At 40.8% G+C, this 26,326-nt stretch overlaps 1 protein-coding gene across 6 annotated transcripts in view; it reads right to left on the bottom strand.

Moving 5' to 3' along the window:
• The window catches only part of ralgapa2 (Ral GTPase activating protein catalytic subunit alpha 2), a 107,481-nt gene that overhangs the window by 62,225 nt on the left and 18,930 nt on the right, over positions 1-26,326 (bottom strand). For 5 of the 6 annotated variants that reach the window (XM_026152495.1, XM_026152496.1, XM_026152497.1 and 2 more), the window contains exons 2-17: positions 20,776-20,886; positions 20,355-20,404; positions 11,653-11,710; positions 10,234-10,277; positions 9,919-10,099; positions 9,625-9,740; positions 8,790-8,928; positions 6,613-6,821; positions 5,838-6,077; positions 5,442-5,624; positions 4,596-4,730; positions 4,346-4,494; positions 4,088-4,199; positions 3,637-3,874; positions 3,094-3,273; positions 27-173 (exon numbers count right to left, since the gene is read on the bottom strand). In XM_026152495.1, the coding sequence (XP_026008280.1) occupies positions 27-173; positions 3,094-3,273; positions 3,637-3,874; positions 4,088-4,199; positions 4,346-4,494; positions 4,596-4,730; positions 5,442-5,624; positions 5,838-6,077; positions 6,613-6,821; positions 8,790-8,928; positions 9,625-9,740; positions 9,919-10,099; positions 10,234-10,277; positions 11,653-11,710; positions 20,355-20,404; positions 20,776-20,886 (2,292 nt within the window). The remainder of the gene's footprint in view (positions 1-26; positions 174-3,093; positions 3,274-3,636; positions 3,875-4,087; positions 4,200-4,345; positions 4,495-4,595; positions 4,731-5,441; positions 5,625-5,837; positions 6,078-6,612; positions 6,822-8,789; positions 8,929-9,624; positions 9,741-9,918; positions 10,100-10,233; positions 10,278-11,652; positions 11,711-20,354; positions 20,405-20,775; positions 20,887-26,326) is intronic. The other variant, XM_026152494.1, reaches the window with a different exon arrangement.

The raw sequence follows: 26,326 nt of genomic DNA, 5'->3' as shown, positions 1-26,326 counted from the left end.
CACATGCAGCTCTCACAATACTTTACCTGAGAGTCTGTGAGAGCAAGCAGAGTTACCAGAAGAGATACCAGGCAAGAAAGAGCTCACAGTGTGGAGCAGCATAGGAACACTTTTAGTAGTGGGCAAAGCCTCGTATAGATGAACACAGTTGCTGATGGACTGGCTTCGCTTAGCTTCCATCAGGGAAGGAGAAAGAAGAGGAAAAAGAAGAGAGACAGTGGGAAGAGAAAAAAGGTAAAGGAAAGAAGCAAATATTCAATGATAGTAAAGTACAAAATGCTGCAAAGAAGCTTCTGCTAATAAATTCAATTCTGATCGTGAAAATGGAGCAATTGAAGACCAGCAGCACCAGAGTTTGATCCAAATATAGTTGCATGTGAGTCACAGGTTAAAATAAAACGGCTTTAAGAGAGAAAATATTTTAAAACCAGTCAAAAAAATAAATAAATAAAAATGAAGGGACACTGTCACAAAAGTGAGATTTAAAGATTTTATACAGAAAAAATATAGAAAATCATAACACAAATCAGCACAGCAATACCACAAAATCTACCAAATATAAATCACGAGGGAAAGAAATCAAAACGCCTGGAAGACAATAAAATAAAAAACTGGTAATACACATTTCTCAGATAATGAAGAAACACTGATTCTGCACTATGTCAATTTTAGATTTTATTTTACTGTGAAAATCTCTGGTTTTAAATGTGCAACAGAAGTAAAGAAACTATATAGAAAATGAGCACGAATGCTAAAGTTTTCCTCCAAAAAGCAAAAACAAAGATCAGCGATGTCTTGATTCTGAATTTAGTGAACTGATTATTATTATGATTATTTAACAGCCGCATGACCCTTTTAAGATGATCATGAGGAGGCTTTTTAATTTATTCCTAAATAATAATGACATACAGCTGACATTCATTTTAAATTAAAAGATACATTTTCTGACATGTAGTAACATATTTGCAAATGGCAATACGTGACTTCCAGTGTGGAGTATCTGTAGTATTTTCAAACTGATTTTTTGCTCCTTATCAGCTGAAACGCATATCAGTCTATAGACTAGTACTCTCCCCTAAATCCATGCAGATTCAAATGATGATGATAAAAATTTGTGTAGTTAAAATTTTCATTGAGACACAGACACACACACACACACACACACACACACACACACACACACACACACACACACACACACTCTCTCTCTCTCTCTTTTTCAAGGGCAACCTAAGAAAGAGAGCAACAGAACTTATCCATCACACATATACAAGGCAGGATGGCTGCTGTGTATCCAGGTGTTACAGGGTGAGAGTCTGAGTACACCCTGGGCAGGTCGCCAGTATATTGCAGGGCTACACACACTATGCAGTAAAAAATGAAAAATTAATAAAAATAATTACCCGTGTACACGCCAAGCAGAAAACATTTGATCTCACTCTCTGCATTATTCTATAAGACCTGATAACCATCTCATCTCTGGCAGACTGAGAGCCGGTTCAACTGGGTCCTTGAAGCTGTAGAAGCTTAATGAGTACTGTAATGAATTTTTGAGCCCCTTCCTTCGTTATCAAGACATGATCTCAGAACAATATTAGTTTGCATTTGCATGCTTAAGTGCAACCAAGTTTTGACAGTTGTCAATGCTGAGGCATTGCCATTGTGCCTGAATAGCACTTCAGGTTTAATCTCAAAGGGAGCAGAAAAAGAGGACAGTTCTATTCTCTGCTTTCAGCACACTTTAATTATGCCTTTCAGTGAGAGAGATACATCGTCTCCTCCAGCCCGCCACTGCATCCCATTTATGCATATTAATGAGCATTAATTACACTCTTAATGAAACTATCAAAAACTGCCATGCAATTGATGTGTGGGCCTTCTCTTGAGGAGTAGGGAGGAGGGCTGCTCGGCCTTTGAAGATCAATGTGGGAGAAATCCAATTAGGCCAAAGAAAGGGAAGGGAATTTCAAGCAGTAGTGTTTCATGTCCATCTTTGCTTGTACGCAGATACAAATAAACAGACCAGCATAATAGGTGGATAAACATGTGCATGGGACGCATAATAGATCGAGAACACGCGCGCATGCACACGCACGCACACACACACACGCACACACACACACCACAACCTTAAAAGTGACCTTACTTGAACCTTTAAATGTGTGCGATTTATATTACAGGCTCTTGCTTTTCGCCTCCATAGGGAAGACACGTCTCCATAATGAGACTGTGTAGACAAACAAATTTAGGCCCCCACAACACGAGTAATACCTACACCACACACACACGCCCCTTCTAAGATGTCATCCAGGCACAATTACGTCTGCTCCTCGCTCAATGAGCTCGTCATTTCAGAACATTGGCGGTAATTGGTGAGGCGGAAGGCCAGGGAACAAAAAGGGATCATCTCTGTGTTTTATCCCCCACATTAAGATTCTGTCTAGACAAAATTAAGAGGAGCAAGCCAGACACTGTAGCTTCTTACTACTCCACTGCTCAACTTATAATTAGCCTGCCACTTTCTCATCAGATAAGGGGTGTTTGCAGAGTCCAAAGCTGGCCTCTGACATGCTGTCAGGGGGACTGTGCTGTATGCCTACAATCCAGTTGACATGGAAACATGTTGACACTGGGTAGTGACATGTGAGGGAAACAATAGGTGCCATCTGCTGGCCTCTTTGTCTTTGGTGTCAGGGCTTTCAGAGACACCTGGGCCAGTGTACACACGGACCTGTCTGAAGACTTTCACACACAATAATACTGTCTGATAAACCCTGCGGTCTAAAGTTGTGCTTCAAAGGGTTATCAGTATGGTGTTAGAGACTCACACAAAAGCTGAAGATAATACTCTGTGCGTATGGAACAATGCTTTAAAAAAAAACAATAACAACACATTTAAAACAGCTTTGTTTCCTGCTTCTAACGCATCAGCCAAAATGCATCTTAAAAAATGCAATCATAACAAGATAATCTGAGTCATTCTCTTCACCTGTCAGTGCCTTTAATGCTAATGTTTTATATAAAGCCAAGTATTCAATTCATTTTACGTCTGCTTTAAATGTATATGGCTCATACGAGCCACAGCTTACTTACCAGAGGCCTTCTGTCGGACATTGTTCCGGGCCTTCTCCACACCCGGTGCTCCTGAAGTAGTGGCTGAGCGAGTCCTCATGGGCTCCTGTACTGGTGGCCCGCCCTGTTCCCCATGATTCCTCCAGCTCAGGGAGAATGAGCGTGCAACTGCTGCTGCCTTCTGAGAGTCCTGGATCACTCCTGACATACGAGGAACAAAACTTAGTGAGTGCTGAAGTGTTCAAGGGCATTTTGTAATGAACAAAACTAAACATTTAGTTTATTTTAGAGCTGAAAAAACAAGAATGAAAATTAATGGGCCAACCCTTTTTATTTGACTTTAAACAACACAGAGTAGCTGGCAGAATTATCGTTTTAACCTTACATAGGTCACTTTTAAGCATGGCACCTTTAAAACAGGTCAAACAAGTGTACTGAATCGTACTGGTCAGAGTTAGTCAAGCACACAAAGAAAAACAAAAGACAAAAAATAAACCGTGTCATCCTTCCAATCAAATTAAAGCCACTCTAATCTCCTCATCTTTTCCCATTTTGTCCTCTCACCACGTCCTCTCTGCTTCTTCTCCTTCTGTTCACTGAGTTTGTCCAGAGGCAGGTTGGCCATGTCCAGGCCATAAACGGAGCGTGCCAGCACAGCCGTAAGCGAGTCCATGATGCTGGCCCATTCTGTCACCAGCTCCTCCCAGCAGGTAAGAGAGGACAGCACTGCCAGCAGCTCATCCCAAAGCTCCCGGGAGATAAATACGCACAGGTTGGCTCGTACCCACGCCACAATGATGGTCTGGATGCAGGAGGAGAAAAGACATGATGAATTAGCACCAAGTTACACATACAGTGAGACACAAACACGCTGAATATAGAGCAGGCTTGATAGCACGTGTACAAATAAAGACAAATCGCACTGTATTCAGAGCCAAAGAACAGAGGTGATGACAGATCCATCTCTATGACTGCCTGTTTATCAGAGTGTGTAACAAACTAAATGCAACCATACCCTAAAAAGCAAAGATGCTAAACTTTCAGCAAAGCTGTCTTTTCTTTGGTTGTCCTGTGGCCTCTTCATCACAGCCTCTGTGATTCTCAGTAGTACCTGCAACATCTGCTCCCTGCAGAACATGGACAGTAAATAAATTACAATAATGTCAATTGAATTCGATTAAAAAAAAAAAAAAAAAAAAAAAGGGATAAAAATCACAAATTTTTTTTTTTTTTTTTAAATAAATAAATTTGCACATCTAAACATACTACTAACCACGTCTGTGTATTCATGGAGTGCTCCATGATCATATGCCGATAGATGCTAAGAACACCCTTGCACACCTCAACCTGATTTTCCAGGAGTTTTGGTACATCCTGGCATGGCTCCAACAGAAACACGTTGGATGAACTGGTCAGAAACACCTGCACGAACGTAAATGTGTGCAAACATAAAGTAATTAAGACAACAACAATACTGGAAAAACACTAATTCCAACCATCAGAGGTTATGAACACAGATATACCTGTAGTGTTGGCTGGATGCCGGCTTTGATGTTCCTGTTCTCCTCCTCGGTGATGAAGCCCTGATTGATGGCACTGCTGAACGAGTAGGTCCTACCCCAGCTGGACGACCGCTTGTGACTGTGACTCTCCATCATCTGGTAGAAGACAAGGCCGGCCAGTCAAATTCACAGTAGACGTAAACTAATTTATTAAGACCGGTTTTTCTATGTATTTGTATACACAAACTGCATGACTAAGGCCAGTTAATCAACGTAAGCTGGTTTTATGCACATAAATGCATCGTATCATTTGCATGTTACACGTTCGTTTTAATGGTCAAAAGGGTTTTAGTGTTTATTTCTCAGTCTAGTGCACCTTTATCATTCTACACCATTAACTGGGGCTCACAATAGGCTGCAGAGACAGGACACTATTTCTGGACGTTTGCATGATCGATACAGGCTGCAGGTAGTTTCTGTGAATAAAAAATAAAGCTGCTAATTGCTTTGAAGTAAAAATATGCACTTTAAATGTTGTGGTAATTAAGTTATTGAGGCATATGATTTATAGGTAGATCAATGTTTACAAATAACAGAAAAGATATGTCTAACAATGAAAGTGAATAACTAATAATATTCTTATTGCATTTCTGATTATTCCAAAATTGTTAGTAATTAAATGTTTTTTTCTGTAAGATTCTCAACTCAAATTGTACCAAGTCTGATACAGGCCTGCAAAAACTACCTGTAAGACGGGTTTTTGAAAGCATGGGGAAAAAAACAAGGGCATAACTGATTTTTATACAACTTAGTCATTATATATGTGACAGGTTATTGCAAACTTATTCATCTTTCTGCATTACTTACTTGCACGTGCATGTTATTTGTCTCGGTGCTGATAATCTGTTCGGAGCATTCGTCCACTTCATCTTCCCGAGCGGTTCTGTCGGGCTCTGCCATGAAAGAGGGTTTCTCCTGCAGGAGCCACTTCCTGTACACTTTGATGACCTTCCTGGTTGCAGAAGCCTCACAGGATGGCAACAAGAAAGCCTTTGCAAAACAAATTAACAAGAAAGAAAGAAAGAAACCATGGCTCATTAGGATTAAAGTTAGTTTTAAATGTGAATCTGTAATTTAATGAAAAGGCCAGCAGAGGGCGACACAGTCCGTGTTACTGCAGTGCATCTTTGTTAGAGGCATCTTCCAACAGAACAAAATAGAAAATACTGGCAAAGGTTGCAACAGACGACAGAAATACTCCACCTGGTGGAAGATCTCGTTGACGAAGTTCACATTGTCCCGGGTGGAGAGCAGAATGGACTGCACCATGTCATAAACATGGCGGTGCTCCTCCTCAACGCTACACAAACTGGAATCGCTGGCTCGTCGATCTGACAGGGTGCTACTGTTGGAGTGGCTCTTCTCAGGCTCCCCCGCTGGTCCGTTTGCGTCCCCATCTGATGTCTTATCCTTCTCCTGGCTGCTACTGCCTGCAGTGACAGTCTGGAAAACACAGCCAGGAACGAGAGTCCTTCAGTATGCAGTAGGGGGTACCTCCTCACACGGACCACTACAGTCTCCTTCAGCACAGATTACTTGGCTGTTAGTTGTATTTTATAGCATTTTTAAAGGGAAATGAACCACTGTAGTATGTATGCAGCATTTGTCTCTGGATAAATCACATAAAAATCCATTTATTTTCTCCATGACTGATTTAACTCGAAAGTGACAGAACTGTTGCAGTCTGAAATAAAACCTCCATGACTCCTGATCGCCGTCATCACGATTTTATTTCAGCTATAATCTTAGGTTGAATGCTGTATTGCTTGTGAAGCTGTTGATCAACTATGTTTTATATAGAGGTAAAATAACATTTAGGAATGAATAAATGCATGAATATTGTTCAGAAACATAAACCCCAGATGTCTTTATACTACTGCTAAAGATGGTGTGCTACAAAAACATCTGAAGGATAAAGAAGATCTTGGAATAACAGAATGGAGAAAGAAGAAACCAACACAGGGTACTGTGTGTTCACCTGGATGAGTTTGGGAATGACCTCGGTGCCGTTCTTTGCGCTCTGCGCTGAAGCAGCAGTGCTGATGTACTTCTTCTCCAGGAAGAAAGTGACAAGCCAGGTGATGAAGGCCACACGAGGTGCTAGGTACTGATCCCTTGTGCAGAAGGTGCTCTCATTGTTCCGTGTCACTGGCACATACAAGGGTTTTGGTCTGTGGTGGGGGAGGTCTGATGGAGTAACACAGTGGATGAAGAGTTGAGGGCAGAGGGGCGGTTAAAAATGGAAAACAGTGGGAGAAAAAGACAAAGATAATAAAGATTAAATGAGTGGCTGTGGTGAAGTCAGAGTTTTTCCCACTAAATCAAATTGTTCATTTAAATGATTATGGAATCTTGAAACAGGATATGATTTCATCATTTCCTGTATTTCATGAACCTGCTGCTCACGAGTAAAGCCGTCACTGTTTTTATTAAGGAAACTATTTTCTGCACACTTATCTTATTTTCTGTGTTACGGGAAAGTAATAAGTAAAGAAAGAGTAGCTGATGTACACTGTGTGCAACTTGAGAGAATACTCCTTTTGTAAATAAAACATACTAAAACATACAAACCGGATTCCAAAAAAGTTAGGACACTAAACAAATTGTGAATAAAAACTGAATGCAACGATGTGGGGATGGCAAATGTCAATATTTTATTCAGAATAGAACATAAATCACGGAACAAAAGTTGAAACTGAGAAGACTGATCATTTTAAGGGAAAAATATGGTGATACAAAATGTCATGGTGTCAACAAATCCCCAAAAAGTTGGGACAAGGCCATTTTCACCACTGTGTGGCATCTCCCCTTCTTCTTACAACACTCAGACGTCTGGGGACCGAGGAGACCAGTTTCTCAAGTTTAGAAATAGGAATGCTCTCCCATTCTTGTCTAATACAGGCCTCTAACTGTATTATCGTCTTGGGCCTTCTTTGTCGCACCTTCCTCTTTATGATGCGCCAAATGTTCTCTATAGGTGAAAGATCTGGACTGCAGACTGGCCATTTCAGTACCCGGATCCTTCTCCTACGCAGCCATGATGTTGTGATTGATGCCGAATGTGGTCTGGCATTATCTTGTTGAAAAATTAAGGGTCTTCCCTGAAAGAGATGACGTCTGGATGGGAGCATATGTTGTTCTAGAACCTGAATGTATTTTTCTGCATTGATGGTGCCTTTCCAGACATGCAAGCTGCCCATGCCACACGCACCCATGCAACCCCATACCATCAGAGATGCAGGCTTCTGAACTGAGCGTTGATAACAACTTGGGTTGTCCTTGTCCTCTTTGGTCCTGATGACATGGCGTCCCACATTTCCAAAAACAACTTCCAATCGTGACTCGTCTGACCACAGAACAGTCTTCCATTTTGCCACACTCCATTTTACATGATCCCTGGCCCAGTGAAAACGCCTGAGCTTGTGGATCTTGCTTAGAAATGGCTTCTTCTTTGCACTGTAGAGTTTCAGCTGGCAACAGTGGATGGCACAGTGGATTGTGTTCACTGACAATGGTTTCTGGAAGTATTCCTGAGCCCATTCTGTGATTTCCTTTCCTGTTTGTGGTGCAGTGTCGTTTAAGGGCCCGGAGATCACGGGCATCCAGTAAGGGTTTACGCCCTTGACCCTTACGCACAGAGATTGTCCCAGATTCTCTGGATCTTCGGATGATGTTATGCACAGTTGATGATGATAACTACAAAGTCTTTGCAATTTTTCGCTGGGTAACACCTTTCTGATATTGCTCCACTATCTTTCTGCGCAACATTGTGGGAATTGATGATCCTCTACCCATCTTGGCTTCTGAGAGACACAATCGTGTTGCCAATTAACGTAATTAGTGTTAATTGGTCTTCCAGCTCTTCGTTATGCTCAAATTTACTTTTTCCAGCCTCTTATTGCTACTTGTCCCAACTTTTTTGGGATTTGTTGACACCGTGAAATTTTGAATCAATATCTTTTTCCTTTCAAATAATACATTTTCTCAGATTGAACTTTTGATCTGTCATCTACGTTCTATTCTGAATAAAATATTGACATTTGCCATCTCCACATCATTGCATTCAGTTTTTATTCACAATTTGTTTGGTGTCCCAACTTTTTTGGAATCCGGTTTGTAATATATACAGTGCATAGTTTGGGTTTGTGGGCTTACCTAATAAAGGCTTGTAGAGGTTCGTGAGCTTGGTGAAGGAGGGAAATAAGTGTGGAAGGTAGTACTTCTTGAACAGGGTGAAGAGAAACCTGAAGCCTGTGTCCTGGTTCTCTTTGTTCTTCCATTCTAAACTGGATGCCTGGCAGACAGACAGCACAATAAGGCAGACAAGGTCAGGCTACAGAGAGAGGAGATGCTTCCAACATCACAGCGACAGTATATTGTTTGCAACACAATAGCATGAAGGTTCCTCTAAGATTAAAAAAAAAAAAAAAAAAAAGTACATAGACATAAACTGTTAGATCTGAGGCCAAATATGATGAAAAACTTTAGACTTAACAACTGAATTTACTTTTTATCTTACAGTGGCACAATACATGGAGGAGACCCAATCATGAAAACAAATGAAAGATGAAGCCAGAACAGAGTATGTTCACATTTGTTGAGCACTTCCATCACACGGCTGTCTATTAAAGACAGAAAAAGCATTTGCACATAAAAGGCATTTAATTTAAGTATGCAAGTGCATTTGCGCAAATTTTATAACACAACTTAATCTAGTCACTGAAAATGTTTGTGTCTGAGGAACTAACTGTACAGAACATGAGGAATTAATAGTTTAGCTGCTGACTTCATAAAACGTGCTGGGTTAAAGCTGATATTTTCATGATGAAAGAAATACTCAACTAAAATACTTTATCTAACAGTATTAGAAGGAACCCCAACAACAAGTGGGGTAAAGCAGCCATCAAGCACATCCAAGAATATCCTGCAGGCAGGGTTAGTTATGATAACATTACTATTCTTGCTGCTGTCAGACAAAGTGAGTTATTACCTGGATGACCATGTACTTAAGCAGTATTTCTAGGATATAACAGGTCAGGTCATCTGCAGCTTTTTCACCTGCCACAGCTGGAACCAGTGGGGTGATCTCCTCAGGCACCACCTTGGCTGCTCAAATCAACAGAAAGAAAGGACCCGAGTTAATGACAGAAAATAAACCTACCCAGTATTATAACTGGGTACTTTACATAATTTCAGTGGCAATCCTAAGCATGTACAAATGTAATAAAATCTATGGTCATTTAAATGTGAATACATAATGTGTAATGTGCTACTCTTTTCTCACCATCTGGGGGGTTGGAGAAAGGGTTGTAAATGATGGTGTCGAGGGTGCACGGCCCTCTGGAGGAGGGCACAGCGGGGAATCCTGGCACCAGACAGGCAAAGATGAGGAACTGCTCCTCTGCACAGTGGTCCCTTAGGGCCTGCAGCCACAGCAGGAAGAGACGGATCCCCTCACAGCGAATCTAGAAAGCGGGAGAAAAGGTCATTTTTATGCATATTCAAAAGGAAGCTAATTTGAACAATCCATTCAACTAAAAAAATATGTTCAGTCCATCTTTGTGTGCCAAGATTTTAAAAGCTCAAATTGGGCACTTACTTTGAATGAATTTCCAGTGTGCAGAAGCTTTTTGAGAATAGAACCTGGAGGATAGAAAACGTGACAACGGTCAAAAACCGCTATTCAAATTTTCTTCTGCACAACAAGGAAAGAGACAAACCGCACAAAGCTGTCATCTCGACTCAGAAGAATTGACCTTGATGGGTGGTCTTGACAAACTAGTGGGTAGAGTGGCAAGGCTTCATATTTTCCTGATGAAAATTAACACGAGTTGGCAGCGACACACATTTATGAAGCCAATCTGGTTCCACTGTAATCAAATGAGACATCGGCCTGATTGCTAAATATCTCGGGAGGAAGAGCTCTGCATGTCTGTGCGTGCGTGATTTAGGGCATGCTCTTGACAGGCAGCAGTCTCTTTTGAGGACGTTGTGGGCTGGAAAACACTTTGACTGGTCCTAATATTGATTTTAAGGTGATGATTAAGATTAAGAATCGGGTTTTGTTAGTGTAAAAGCCAAACCACTGAACAGGTGTCTTAAAGTCCTGATCAACAGGCCCTTACTGAGGGAGCTTTTGTCTGGTCTTCTCATCAGAATACTGAACACGAAAGCACAGAGCAATCCTTTCATGGGTTGTGGGCTGGGGACAGAAGGATAACAAAAAGCTGTGCACATTTCCTTCAGCATCTTAAAGGTACGAGTGAAGTATCTGTGACCCTGCATCTCCAAACTAAAAGGCCAAAACCACCAAGTCATTAATGTAATTCTTGAGCTACTCTACCCACCACAAAGAATATGTCGCAAGGTGCTGTATTTCCATTAGTAACGGTTCTGGATACAGCACACTAAAAATTATGTGAAAGAAAAAGTTAACCAGGCTGAAGTACACATATAACAGCACTGGATCTTGACCAGTGACACCTGAACTGATGTGTGGAAAAAAAAAAATTCTATGCGAGTGCAAGAAAGGCTAAGAGGAAGCTTTAAACCTGCGCGGATTTGTGATCCAGATGGACAAAAATGGTAAATATGTCTGGGACATCCACCCAAAGATAAGTGTTGATATTTAAAATTACAAGCCTGGGGAGGGGGAAGGCAAATCTGCAACAGTGATCTCAACCTGGACTGTTTAGCTGCCAACGGCTGACGAAAAACAGTTATAATTGGGGTTATCGCTTTTCCTTTTTTGTGCAGGACTGAAATCATGCATAATTCAATTACTTATTTGCATTTCAAATGAAGTGTTAATTTGCATTTCCCATTTACATCCCCTTCTCAGACTAATTATTTCCTCCTCATTATTAAAGGTTAAGGCTTGGTCCTGGTGACATTTTTTTGTCCTTAAGTGTAAAGAAATACAAAGCGTACACCTACCTGTCAGTTGTTACAAAGAAAACGGTTACAATTCAAGCAAGTGCAAAATGTTTGATAAAGTGGAAAAACGTTACGTGCATACCTATACTGTGAAACTGCCATCTGTTGTAGAGCTTCTCAGGCAGATTCTGCAGGATTTTCTGATGAAAAACAGGACATGTCATGATTAGCTTTAGAGGAGTGATTAGAGTGGTAGAGAACAGTACCTGCGTCAGCTGTGACAAACAATTCTGGTAGCTAGCTGATGAATGACAAATTGGGGAAAACACCCATTTATTCCAGTTATGTTTTCTGGATTTCTAAAACAAATAATTCTTTGCTGAATTTACAAGTCAAACCATTTTTGACCAAAACACACATATACATACATTTATACACAACAATGCAACAATACTTGTATCGATATTGAACCGCTCGATACAGTGCTTTCAGTTCGGTATGCATATGTATCGAACAATACAAAATGTTTTATTTATTTTATCAGCTTTTCTTCTGACGATGCTGTCTGTGTTGAGCGCTCAGTGGATCTGCGTTCGACTACTCCGCCTAGGCTGCACTGTCGAGTGCAGATCCACTGAGCGCAGCGCAAGCTAGCAAGACAGAAGCTAAGATCGTTGCAACATGGCAACTGCCTCAACGCTACCCGAAATTGAACCTCCCCCACCCTCATTCAGATCTGGCCTTTGGACCTATCTTGGTTTTCATGTGACGTATGACCCTGATGGTAAGCGCGTCATGGACAAAAGTAAAATAGTATGTCGGATGTGCCACGCAATGCTCAATCGGTGGGAACTAGTGCGTTAGCGCAGTTAGCTTGTTAACGTGTTGACACCATCCAGCCCCACGCACGGGGCGATCCGCGGTTACTCGTTAACAGAGGTTTGCCGTGTTGTGGCGTTAACGTCATTTTAACGAGATTACCGTTGACAGCACTAGTGGGAACACAACGAATATGACTGCACATATACGCCGACAGCATCCTAGTGGAAGCAGACAAAAACAACAAGCACGCATGCTACAAACTTTACCAGAGTCATTTAGACAGCCGTTAGCACATGATTCTCCTTATGGGGACCTGATATGTTTAATATGCTGCTGAGAGTATAGCCCAGAAGAAGCGGATAGTATAGCTTTTGTTTTGGAAAGAGACATTTCTCTGTAACAAACTCTTTTCCAAAGATGAGTGATTTCTCGATCAGAGATTTATTATTTTATCCCTTTGTTGTTTCAGCAACATTACATTTAAAAACTGTACGTTTGTGTTAAAATATATATTTATAATTTTAATAAATGACAAATTAAAAAGGCATGAACCTTTTTTTTTTTTTAATCGAAAAAAATATCGAACTGTGACACCAAAGTATCGTACCGAACCGTGAATTTTGTGTATTGTTGCACCCCTAATATATACACACATATATATTTATTTAAGCAATGCCCTCTCTCTCCACTTTGCCTAGCCTGTCAGTGAAACCCCGTGACCCGACACAGCACTCATCACCTCACCAACAACAGTTTTACAACTCAATTAGCGAGCTCTAACCTTTGAGCAGACTATCATTATTCCTCAATGCAGCGACCCGTTAACTGGGTCCCTCTGGAAAGATGAAAAAAATGCCCCGAGTCTGCAGATGTGTGCGGCTGTGCACATGCGGCTAGTTAACAGTCAGTTCATTGCGAGCAACTAATGCTCCAATGACTCACTTCTCATCAAATCCTAATGACTGACCCAGAAAGACTTCATGATTGCAATGCAGAGGTCAAGCCTGTCCTTTACTGCTTTACGTATGCAGCTCTGACCCACTCAACCAGCCAACCGATGGTGGTCAGCATGATAAAAAGCTCATCTGGTCTTGAGTGCACGAAACAGAGGCGAGAGAAGGAAAGTGAGCATGCCAGGAAAGAAATGGCAAATATTAGTCTCCTATAGTAACAGATATGAACAGTGGAAAAGAAACTTGGCACTGAAACAGAAACTGGCAGGATAAAAAAAACTCACATAACACTGGTCTGACAAATGGTATGAGCTTTATCTTTACCCTGTGCTTTGCCGCATTATGCTGAGAGCTGTGGTGGCCCACAAGTCATCTCAGGCTTTGAGTGTCTCCGTTTGTCAACAACTTCCTTCTTCCCTTATCTTTAACTTTCCCTTCTTGTCCTCTGAGACTAAATCCCCGTCATTATCAGTGACAGCAGAGAAACTGAAAGGCATACATCACTTTAAGGGGGCGCTGGATGACTATCTGTGCCATTCAACTTCTTTCTGATCCCCAGACTCGATAATATGCGTGTACAGGCGTGTGGCTGCACCTTGGTATTGATCCCAAGTGGGATTATTACATCTCCGCAAAGGCTGTGCTGGCCACCTTCATTTTGTCTCCTTATGCCAGTAGAGACATAATGCTAGTCGGTAGCACAGCAGGGTAGCCAGCTTAAGCCTTGCGTGTGTGCGTGCACACAGTAACACTGTCTCTTCACAGAGCATTAGGAAGGGAGAGTGGGAATGAGGTGGAGAAGCTAGCTCAGAAAAACTCCCTGTGGAGCTGGAATGGCGGCCGTAACAATGAAGAATTTACCGGCTGATACAAGGCGAATACAAAATCTGCAGGACTGGATGTTGTTGGAGTTACACTAATCTGCAGCCATACTCCAGCATAAATATAAGGGCATTATTGTGGTCCAACAGCAGCCTTAACACATTTACATGATCCGTACTTAGATTTCCAGCAGTAGAGCCTGAACATGACACAGAATATGCTGCTTACAGATGTGGTCTACAAGGGCTTCTAGCACCAATCACAATGCAATGCTTTTAGATGAAATGTTGTACTTTGCATATTGTTTGGGATTTCTGGCAATCATAGAGATGAATATAGCATATATGGAGGAAGGACCAAACACACTAGAGACATAACGAACTAATCTACCTTAAACTGCAGTCAAGGACGTGCAATAATGAGAAAACCAGACAAAACAGGCAAAACTCAAATTATAACACAGAGTAAGCAGTGTAGGAAATAAAGTGCAATGTATAGTGCTTGCATTCAATCAACCAAAAGCGGGCCCTGGGATTACAAACACTTATAGATGAAAAGCACAGAGAGAAGACGTCAGTTACACACACCTGCTTTGCTTATGCCACAACAGTGTGAGCCACGTAAGACTGAACAGAAATTTGACTAACATGCAAATTAAACCAAGTAAAATATACAAAACTCCAATTAAATGGTGCTTTAAGCCCAAAACACTTGTTTTTATTCTTTGTTTTTAAGAAGAACACCAAAAATATGGGAACAGTGTTACAAAACTGTTTTAATTCCCCTCTGTGGCCAGTAGATGGCAGCAACAGCACATGAGACTCCTTCAGCGCCTTAACACCAGCTTCTCATCCATCTGCTACACCTTCCTCTTTGGTTGGCAAAGCCAAGCTACAGCATTCTAGGGTCCGTTTTAAAAACTCTTCTTAATCAGGTTACGTACTAGTGACAAAAATGTTCCTATCTGTAATATTCTGGACCAACGCACAGATCATCAAGATTCATCTGCTGCTCCCCTGTGCAACCCCAAGCTACACTTTGTACATTTGCATTATGCATAACCAGTGAGGGTCCAATGGGTAAACTGCCAGTCAAGAAGAATTAGACTGTAAAACAAATCATGTAACTAAATGGCCCTGAGCACATTTTTTTTATTAGAAGCGTTAGCCGAGGTTTAGAGGAACAAAGAATATGAAGCAATTACACAAGGCCGAACAGAACTATAGATGGCTGCTCATGATAGAGACTTAAACTATGTAATTAATTACTAATTACACACCTGGGCATTTAAAAACATGCAGGTCAAAATAAATCATATGCTACGGCTGACATGAATAAATCTCAGTTTAACCTCAGAGATCTCTCTTCTCTCAGAGTCTTTTTTTTTCTGCTTGATACTTGTTTTAGTGTGTGTTGCCATTTTGGCTGATACTATTCCTATAAAAAAAAGATTTCTCTCAGTCTGTGATCTCCAAAAACAAAAAACTATACAAAAATAGATTTATTTTGTTTATTAAAAAGTCAGTAAGTTAAGTCTCAGATCTAGATAGGGCAGCTTGACAGAGAGGATAACAAGGGGAATTCAGCCTGCTGACTCAGGTCCAGATGGCACTTGACATGTCAGGGTGAGGTCACGGAGTTTCAGGGGTCCCAAAGCTGTCCCTTAACCTGTTCCATAACCACAGCGGCACCAGTGTTCAATGCCACTGTTGTCAGTGAGAAGTCATCTCCAGTAATACAGGCGCATAAACAAACTCTTCCCCTGAGGCCTGAGAAGCTGGTTCTGGTCTTGTGACAGCAGAAAACAGAAAGAGGTCTCACGCTGGCTGTAAAACTCATTCTTTATAGTATCCTTCTACTGTGCAGCAGCAAGAAAGAGAAATGAATTACATGTAGAAAAATATTTTCTCAAACACCAACTCTTGGCTCTAATTAGCTGATATCTGATTAGCAAATAAACAATTTACGACTGCAGCTTGCAAGCCAAGAATGAAAACTAAAGACATGAACACATGTCATTACAAAACAAAAAACAAAAATCACAAAAACACGAATAAAACGACTACATGACAATAAAAAAGAAGCCCTCCTTCCTTAACTTTCTGCACTCAAATCAGAAAGTAATGAACTAAACAAGCACACTTAACTTCACTGATCAACCTCACAACCTCTGTCACATGTGTCAAATTTGGCTCTTTGTTGATAACTAAAGGTTGTTAATAACTCTTGGCCAATCAGCAACAATGTGCGTCTCACGCACAGGTCACCTGACGAGACAGGTGGTTCTCCACAGCAGCTGGGTGCCAACAGGTTAAGACAGAGATTGAAAACCATGAATCTTTACCGAATGTAAAGAGAAGCCTGTTTATCCTTTTGGCACAAGTTTTTATTTTATAAAAAAAAAGAGGAAAAGAAATTTTGTCCTTCATGTCTGAATCCATGTACAACACAGATATGGAGACACATCCATGCATCTACAGCAGATTGTGTGTCTTTGAAAGGCACATTGTGCTCACAGGGATGGAGCTATAAGGGAGTTTTATATTAAATTTTACATCTGTGTGCAGCCACTAGCCTACCAGCAGAACTGTAATTAGAATGTATTGTTTTGCTTGACCTTATTTTATAAAGGCTAATAAGATTTTTTGTGGACATGTTCGCATGCAAAAGGCCACTCCAAACAAATTAATTTATTTGATTTAATTAATTGAAGTACAACAATAAACTCTATATGCCTGGCCCTGACGCAACACTCATTTTCCCCAGTGAATTTTTGGGAAACGGCTCCTCAATTCAGATTTCCCGACTCGGAGCAGACAAACCCCGAGTTAGCAATCCAAGATGGCGGCAGTGAATGTAAACAGTTGTGAAACTGTAAACCTTTGAATCTGTACTGCCACTGTTGTGTATTTGTGACTTAGTAAAGAAGCCATACACAGAGCACTGACCAGGCTCTATCCACGAATGTCTTTTTTAAACACAAAAGTAGTATTACTGCTGCACTGCGTGTGATGCGTGAATGACTCCAGCATGCCAAGAACAGAAACAAATCCTGTTTTTCCTCGCTTTTTCTGGAACGTGCCAACTCATGTGTGATGTCATGAATTCTGATATCAAAGTTCCAACATACCTGGAACGTGGCCTCTTTGTTGGTCAGTCTGTAGGAAGAACCAGTACCAACCCCTGCTGGCCTCAGGGATTGGTATTGGTTGGTGTGCATGCTGCCGGCTGTAACCCATAATTTCCTTCAGAATTAATAAAGTATTTCTGATTCTGATTAAACTACCCAAATGAACTGCAATTTAAAAAAAAAAAAAAAAAAAAAAAAGCATGATTACTAAATCTATAGTAGTTTACCCTCTTTCATTGATTGTGATACTGGTGAGGTTTTAGGTTTAGGTTGTGCACAAACTGCCTCAGATTTCTGCAGCTGAACAGCCCATAGGTTTCATGATTCCCACCTGCCCATTTCCAATTTCACTCTCACACAGAGGATAGTTTCTTCTGTGTGAATTTACAGCTGTTCAATGTTCTGTCCATGTTCTATGACAACCATCACATTGACTTCATCACATTTGTTTCTGTGTATTTGTTGCTAATGTGCCTGATTTGTATGGGAGTTACTGCCTAGGAATCAACTAACCATCAATCACCTTGGAAGTCTCCACTGAATTTGTCATTTGCAGGAACAGATAATGATTAAAGTGCAGCAGATGTTAATGGCTAGGCAGTGGAGTATTTTCACATTTCGATCAATAAATTCAGAACTTCTAATCAAACTAAGTGTTCGCTCTCTCAAGCTGTGAATGACTAGAAAAACTGCTAACGTTACTTCAAGCCTCGGCCTACACGGTCAAAGGAGCCAAACACAGTTTTTTCTGCGGATGTTATACACTGAAAACTTTTCGTTTGAATTATTTTTAACAGCATGTATCATAGCAACACGTATTCAAAAACATAAAACATGTTTTAACATAAAACACAAACAGTTGCCAAGAGAGTTCAAAGCCTTGTGGTCATACTAAGGCAATCCTTTGATTCAACATTGACTAACTATTAAAGTTAAACAAAATAAATAAATGTTATGTTGCTTTTTATGGGGTAAAATCTTTAATCAATATCAAAATAAAAGATGCTGAGAACACGACTGCATCCTCAGAAATGTGGTTGCATTCCCATAAAGACTGCCATGGTATGATGCCTCTGTGGAAGCAGACAAAGAAATCCTGGAAGGGAGTGATGGCTGCTGGTGGGATGGGGGGGTGGAGTGGACCAGCACAGTTTAGGCAGAGGAACAAAAGATTACCCCCTCTAGACAGCCATTACTCAAACGGGCCCAGCATGGGAGATCATGCTCCCCCACAGCAACTCATGAAAAAGGGGTTGCATACCTCATCATGACAGCAAAGTAATCCCCACATAGCCAGCTCGAAGGAAACAAACTGGGGACGTGGACTGTATATATCAGGCAGATGTGAGGGACAGGTGAGAGCGTGAGGGACTACGTTTCACATTCCTGAAGAGAGGAGTGTAAACGGGGTTCTCCAGGGAAACTCATACAAAGAACATGAGAAGTGATGTTGAGATGTCCTGTTCTTCTTACCCTGTCATACAGCATTAAAGTGTGACTCTAAGCACTGTGCTGCAAACTTGCTTTTGTCCCAGCCATTATCCAGTCGTAGGCCACGCTACAAAATCCTCTGACACTTGCTGGACAAAAGCTGCCATGTTTTGGCCGGGCGATTCCCATCACTTATGTTAACAATGGCCGTTTACACAAAGTATTATCCTGCACTGAGAGAAGGTGTATGACACACGTGGCATAAATGTAAAATTCCCATAAGAAATATATTACATTACTGTGCTTGTTGTAGAAATAATTTATGAGGGAGCAAAATGCCATTGCCTCGAAACACTGTTTTAATTAATTTTCTGCTGCACTGCCACATCTTTTGTTGCATAATATTACACATTTTCTTCAAGTATGCATGTTCGAAGTACATGCACTGATATCACATTGACGAAAAAATTCTTAATGTAATGTGGTGTGACGAGAATGTCCACACAGTGCAGCACAGCTCAGGATCAAGGCAACCCTGTATCTGTCCTGCCCACATTAGTCAAAGCAAGCTTATCTTCTCAGTGCATGGGTAAAAGCACACAGCGTCACAGGCAGGGGCTAAAAGGGGAAAAATGAGGGTTAAGCTGCTTTCAATATTAGTTCTCTCTGAAAAGATGACTCCATAAATATGTAGAAGCCATGAATCCAGGCTTTATTTACAGGTCAAATGACTGGATGTGTGCAGACAGACACTGTGGGTTTCTAGGTAAAGAATAGAGAGAACTGAATGGAAATGTTGAACTGAATGATAACATTTTTCTGTTTTGATCAGAAAATAATTTCTGGTATGATCTGCAGGAGAGGGGCATCGGCACAAGTGTTAATTCTAAAGAAGATTGACAGACTGAAAGAACACCAGCAGGAAAAACGATGAGCAGCCAGACACATAGGGAAGCATTTCAGAGCATGCATGAAGTACACGATGCATCACCCAGACAGCACCGAAAACGTAATGTGATTACACGAAAACACTGAGCCCAATTTGCATTTGATATGCCTGACTAAAAAAAACCCAAAAAAAAAACCAAACCCAAAAAACCCCAACAACATAGTAATCCATCGCTCAAGACAGACTATAGCAGTTAAGGATCCTTGGCAGCGCTTCCCTAGCTGTGACTTGGTGTAATTTAAGGAACCCCCTGATACTGCTCCCAGGTGATGACAAAATTTAGGGCAAGGCATACTGTACCAAAAGAGACAAACAGACTGCCCCACAATTTGATCTGCTGCCATCCTAACAGCCCTGCCCTGAGCAAATGTAACTGGAGAGCTCACTGTTTGTATTGGAAACTCGAGCTGCCTTTGCAGTCAGGTGGGAAAACAAGGTAGGGGACTTTAACCTGCATGTGCAACATAAAAGTGCTCAGCAAAAACAGAGGGAGGGGCTAGAGAGCCAACAGCATGCTGTGCATGCAGAGATGAAACACACCTCTGATTTGCATGCACGCCTGGATTTTAAAAACAAGTGGACTGAATGGCAGCGTAACAATGAGGCCTTAGAACAACCTGCTATTGATCTACAGACTCTATGAAGTGAATTCAGGACGTAGCAGGTGATTCTACTCCCCGAGTTTACCTGGAAATACCAGCTGGAGATATCAACATAAAAAACAACAGAGCACTTACTTCAAAAATAAAGAGGATAGAGTCCAGCTCCTCCCTTTGAGATTTGTTCCCTGAAGCACAAAGAATACACGTTTAGTACAAAGTTTTTAAAACATTTTACCTGAAGCTATGCTGCATAGAGCTTCATCAATAATGCAAAAATAATATGGGCCATTGCATAAACATTCATTTAAATGAACGTGTATGACCATGAGACCGCAGTCCCAGTGGGAATGAATGAAGGCAAGCTCAATCCACTCAGTTACACTAAACATAATCAGATTGATTCTCTAAGTACCGCTGCTCTGGAAATGTGGGGCAAACGGAAAATAACCTTTGCTGTAGCACAGAGGGCAAAGAGAGGGTTAATTATTGAACCGACACTGACAGCAGCAGCTAAATAGTTCATGTGCAGTTTATTACAAAAAAAGCTTTTACTCACCTTTTTGTTTTAAGTTGCTTTCCAGTGTAATGAAATTTTCATAGAAGATAAAATAAATCTGAGAACTGTTGCTCTCAAAGAATGTCTTCAACTCACTCTTGTCAATGATATCTGGGGGAAAAGGAAAAGAAACTCAATCAACTTTAGTCAGTGAGAATATAAAATAATAATTAAATAAAAAAGAAACAATCACTTTTTTTCAACAGTGTATTCAACGTTCAAGGTTTGTTAATGTAGAGATTTTCCCCTGTAGTCTGTTTTGAGAAACCTGGATGCTTTAATGTTGTCTGTGTGACACTAATCACAGGAGTGACAGTGAGTTCCCATTAGTTCCCCATTTAAACAGAAAACTACATACATTTTAAAACAAAGCAAATTGCTTCACTTCCTTAAGCAGTGTAACTTCTCCCACTCCTCACCTGTAGCCACGGGAGAGAACTGTTTTTTTTGGGGACGTTGAGAAACTTTTTACCCCGATCTACAATTTCACAATTTGAAAAGTGAAAGATTTCTAAATGATGCTTTTACTGTGAAATGTGCATTTTATCCAACAAAGACACAATTTTTGTATTGTTGCCTCTGTGGTGGCGCACAGAGGCACATCCGTGCATTGGTACATAAATTATAATAAGTAACTAATAAGTAATACATGTTAAGCTGGCACTACAATGAATAGACCGATTCCGGTGCCACCATGTTGCACCTCAACCGACTACAGTGGTCCTTCTGCTCTGGAGCCTCAGCCTGGTACAAGGTTCTGGTTAGCTTGCAATCAATCTCCTAAACAGAAGGCAAACAAGCTGCAGTCCATCACAGTGAAATGGATGCCGTCTAATAAATTCATCCACCCATCCAACCGCTTATTTAACTCAATCCATCTCAGCAGTTATGGTGCAAAAGGCGCAGTGAACCACGCACCGGTCCACTGAGATCTGGCAGAGGGACAGAGAACCTTACCTTCTCCCATATACATGCACCTATGGCTAATTAACCTAAAATGCCTTTGGGAGAGAACCAGAGTACTCAGAAGGTCCCACAGGCACAGGGAGAACACAGAAACTCTACACATAAAGGGCCCAGTCGACTAGGAGGTGCAAACCCAGAACCTTATTGTGAGGAATCACTTTAAGGTTCTGCTTAAGCTAAACGAGTCGCAAAATATACTTTTTGTAGCTCCCAAAGGCAAAGTCCATGTGAGGAATACAATGCAAAGCTAAGAGCACTTAATCTAAAGAATGGTAGTCACAGTTTAACATGGAGACAAAACATACTTGCAAACCAAATAAATGTTAAAGAAAATATCAGTTTGTGATTTTTTCCCCTTTTGTTTCCTTCTGTTTTTTCAAGATTGCAAAACTCTCAGACAATATGAGGCCATTGTTTCAGTTACTGCTGTGATGAAAGTCTCCTCCATGTTTCAGCCATCTACACTGGAGGATGAATAAATGAGATGACTTTTTTCCTCCATGCCATCCAATAGGGCTCTTTGGGATTTAGGTCAGCACTCAGGAAGTGCTATTGTAAGACAGATTTTCTCCTGGGCAAAAATACACTTTAACAGGCAGCTGGGATGCTGGAAGAGACACCTCTGCTTGATATTAAACTAATACACATGTTTAAGCTTCCTCAAGCATTAATCTATCTATATTTATTTACAGCTGTGGTAAATGTGTTTTTCAATGCATTAAATAGCAGTTTAGTCACACACACACACACACACACACACACACACACACACACACTGTTGAAAACTATAATTTCCCCATATACATTTCCCAAAAATGATTCCTGGCAAAACAGAGCAATTAAGCTTCACCTTCTGTTCCAATTCTCCCTCTACTAAATGGCAAATTGGAAAACTCCCAGAAGCTGTCCAACTCCCGGGGACTGCTGGAATGATGAATTACGTGACAAAGACAAAGCTTTGCCCTGAGATCAAAGCAGGGATAATGAAGATGCATGATGAGAAAACTGAGTCAAAGTAATGAGTGTTTTACATTTTTAGCCTCGATTTAGGAAAAAATAAATAATCATGTCATCATGGGTGAATCCCTAGTGACGCTGCTGTTTGACAGTTAGATGTATAATGTAACGACTAATTGGTGACACACAGTGAGATGACACCGACTTTTTACCCGACCCAGTTTTACTACCATCAATGCTTTACAGTTACCTTAGCTTGCCCATAATTACTGTAGACTAACAAAACTACCTGATGATATCCGCAGATAGGCAGCCTCCCTGCCAGGCAGCAGCTAGCAATTTAAACCAGTGTAATGCAGCTATTATCAGCCCATTGCTGTAGAAACAGATGCTTGTTTTCAACTGAGAAAGCACAAGAAGATGTACATGAAAAAAAGAAAAGCTACATTAATCCCATGAGGCTAAGATTCATTAATCATGAAACAAAACAGTGAAGCATAACCAAGAATAGCTCCATCAGGAAATTCAAATGTCTGTATTATTTAAACTACCGGTAACAGACTTTTGATTTCGTTAAAAAACACAGGGATAAAAGGGGGAGATTTTTTTTAGGTTTTTATTTCAGCTAATTTTTAACCACTAAAAACAGTTGTAAAGAGATGCTGGAAAATGTAGGATAACAAAAAAATAATACTAATTAAAAAAAAGATTATTATTCCAATTTTCCCATTTCCAATCCAAATCTAAACTGATTTTAGGTTATAGATTAGATTTAGACTATCAGACTGTTTTAGATGAGCCAATCTTAATCACAAAACACATTGAACTGAAGGAATTAGCTCCGGTCAACTGCACTGTTATAAAAATAACATCCAACACTAAAATGATTTAAAGAAATCTAATGAACCTTAGTCTCCAGTCACACATGCCTATAGCCAGCCACCAGTTGCTATGGAAAAAAAATATTCCTTGAGTGGTTGCAAGTGGCTGCAGGCAGTTGCTGCAAAATCAACTACTAAAGCCCCAGTCGCATGATTTAGCAGTAAAGACAACTATTACTTTAAAGTAGAATGTTCTCCATAAGGTAACAAGTGCTTGCAGACAAATGCATCTTGCATGAACACTATGGGCCAACCCAGGAATCTGCCAGACCAAAGAAATCACAAGGTCAATCAAAACATACTCTGTGACCGATTTAACCCAGAGACAGCCACCAACCTCCAGAAAACACTCGCTAACCACTGAGGCAAAACAGAGTGAGACTGCAGATGAAGAAGGCTGAAATAAGCCTTCAATGGAAGAGTGCCTGGGCTCTCCCTTAGAGCTACAGTGAGAAGCTTGGTCACTTGGGAGCGGCTCAGAGTAAAGTAGCCCCAGATGCACAGGGGGAAATATTCTAGTTATCCAGAATCAGAAATGTTGCACAGAATAATACACCAAACCTTTTTAAAGGCTCATGTTGCTCAGTTTGGCGTTTCTCTGCTACTAGGGCTGGTCGATATAACAATATATATCGGATGACGATATAAAAACATCTATCGTTTCATTTTACGCTATTGTTTGTTTCGTGGTGTCGCAAAATAAACTGTTTACGGCAATATTTTTTTCATCGTTTTGATGGCCACTGTAGTGGCTATATTCATTTCTTAAAGTTCTCTCTTTCTCTTATATTTAATATAACCACACTACGGATGGACAAGCGCCTGTTTTTTTGAGTTGTCGTTAGCAACAACGACGGTAAAACCATCGCATGTCCGCTTGTTTATTTTCCACATTAACCTTTCACAATAAAGCTCAAGATCCTGTTGAGAATTTTCAAAATAAACGGAATCACATGAAAAAGTATGCAGAATATTGACGGGTGAGAAGCAAAAAAAAAAAAAAAAAAAAAAATAGTTGTCAGGTGCTAAAAAATAAACCTTACACTCAGAACAGGCTTTTCCCCGCAGCACGCTGTGTAATAAATACAAAGAAAACGACGGCCTTTACAACTTATGTCTAAAAAAGTGTAGTTCCCTTTCAGTCGATTCACTCGGTACAACACATAAGTATGGGATATCACGCCCTCGCGTGTCCTGGCTGAAGAAACCTTTATTCACGCCTTTACGGCAGATGACGTGTGATGACACGCGCAAGGCCCCGCCCGCACATATAGCCGCTGCCATCACCGTCATCCCTCAGTTCTTACGCTCTTCACCTCGCTGAGAACACCTCTGCTGAGTTGGGCTAGCTAGCTACTGCTAGTTAGCTCCGTTGTCTGCCAACTTGAACCTAGCTTAACTGCCCCTGTTGGTGTCAGCCTCCACCGCCCAGCTGGTGCGTAGGCTGCCCGCGGAGCGCTATTTTCAAGTTTTTCTTGTGCAGCGTTTCGCTTTGCGTTTTGGGAATGGACTCCAAACCGAAGCGAGCAAAGCAGAAATCTTCTGTTCGCCCCTGTCCTCAGGGATGTGGTTTCTCTTTGCACGACAGCGACCAGCACGATGCCTGCCCTGTCTGCCTTTTTTTTTAAATTGTATTTTATCCACAGAGCTCTTAAGTACACATAGTTTCATCTCAGGGCACTTTTATATTGTAAGGTCAAGTTCTTACTGTTTATTATACACAGGACATGTTAAGGCCAATGTGCTGAATCCAAGTTAAAGATTGTGCATCTGCACTTCTTCCATGTTTTCAAAGCTACTGGGAAAGCAGTGAATAATCCTTCATTCTTCCTGTGCTCAGAGGTGACTGTGGGTTCTTGCACTAGCTTCAAAGGATAACACATAGTAGAGCTAGGGTTGTCAAGTGGGCAGCTACCATCCTCTGCATTTTGCTGATTTAGCCATTTTTTAAAATGGTTTTCCCCAATGCCTGTCCATTTAATCTTATTTCAAATATATTCTGTACAGTTTTACTAACTAATAATAATGTATAGGGACAAGTTTGTCTTATATTCTTAGGTGTACAGATCCTACAATAGGGGGGGGGGGGGGGAAAGTATACCTTTAGTTTTCTGATGTGCACTGACTTGTGTATGTTCTTGTCATTAAAGCGGCTGTTCTGTTCTAAATGATAACGTGTCAGCCCTGCTTCCACTATGACTTTGCATGTTTTGTTTGATTATTGTTAGGGGCTTGTTTATATTAGAGGTCATTCTCAGCTTTTCATTAGCAGCATTCATATGCAGCATGTCCTAAAAGCTCACTTTTTAAAAGCTTGTGACGTTACTACAGCCCATGGGCTCACGGTTTACCAGACACAGACACTCATTGAGCCAGATAATAAACCCTTTTTTGTTTTTTTTGTTTTTTGGAAGTGATTGAAAGATTGGAATTAGGGGAATGATGTTATACAAATGTGCATAACAACTTTGATTTCTAAAATAGTAACGTGGATAGTAGGGCTGAGCCATACCATACTGTTCACAGTAATACTGGTATAATGTTGGGCAATGATAAGAAAATTAAATATTGCGATAGAATATGGGTAAAACGTGCATGTGCAGTGCCTTTGTTTTCATACGCACATGGTGGAAAAAGCATGGCGGCGATGGAGAATGAGAAGGGAGAAAGCGTATCGTTGAATGAAACGGATGAACCAGAACTGGTTTGTAAAAATGCTTCAACTTCAGTGGTGTGGAACTGGTTTG

Source organism: Astatotilapia calliptera, chromosome 19, assembly GCF_900246225.1.
Source record: "Astatotilapia calliptera chromosome 19, fAstCal1.2, whole genome shotgun sequence".
NCBI classification, from domain to species: Eukaryota; Metazoa; Chordata; class Actinopteri; order Cichliformes; family Cichlidae; genus Astatotilapia; species Astatotilapia calliptera.
This window is presented reverse-complemented; position numbering and strand designations above follow the sequence as displayed.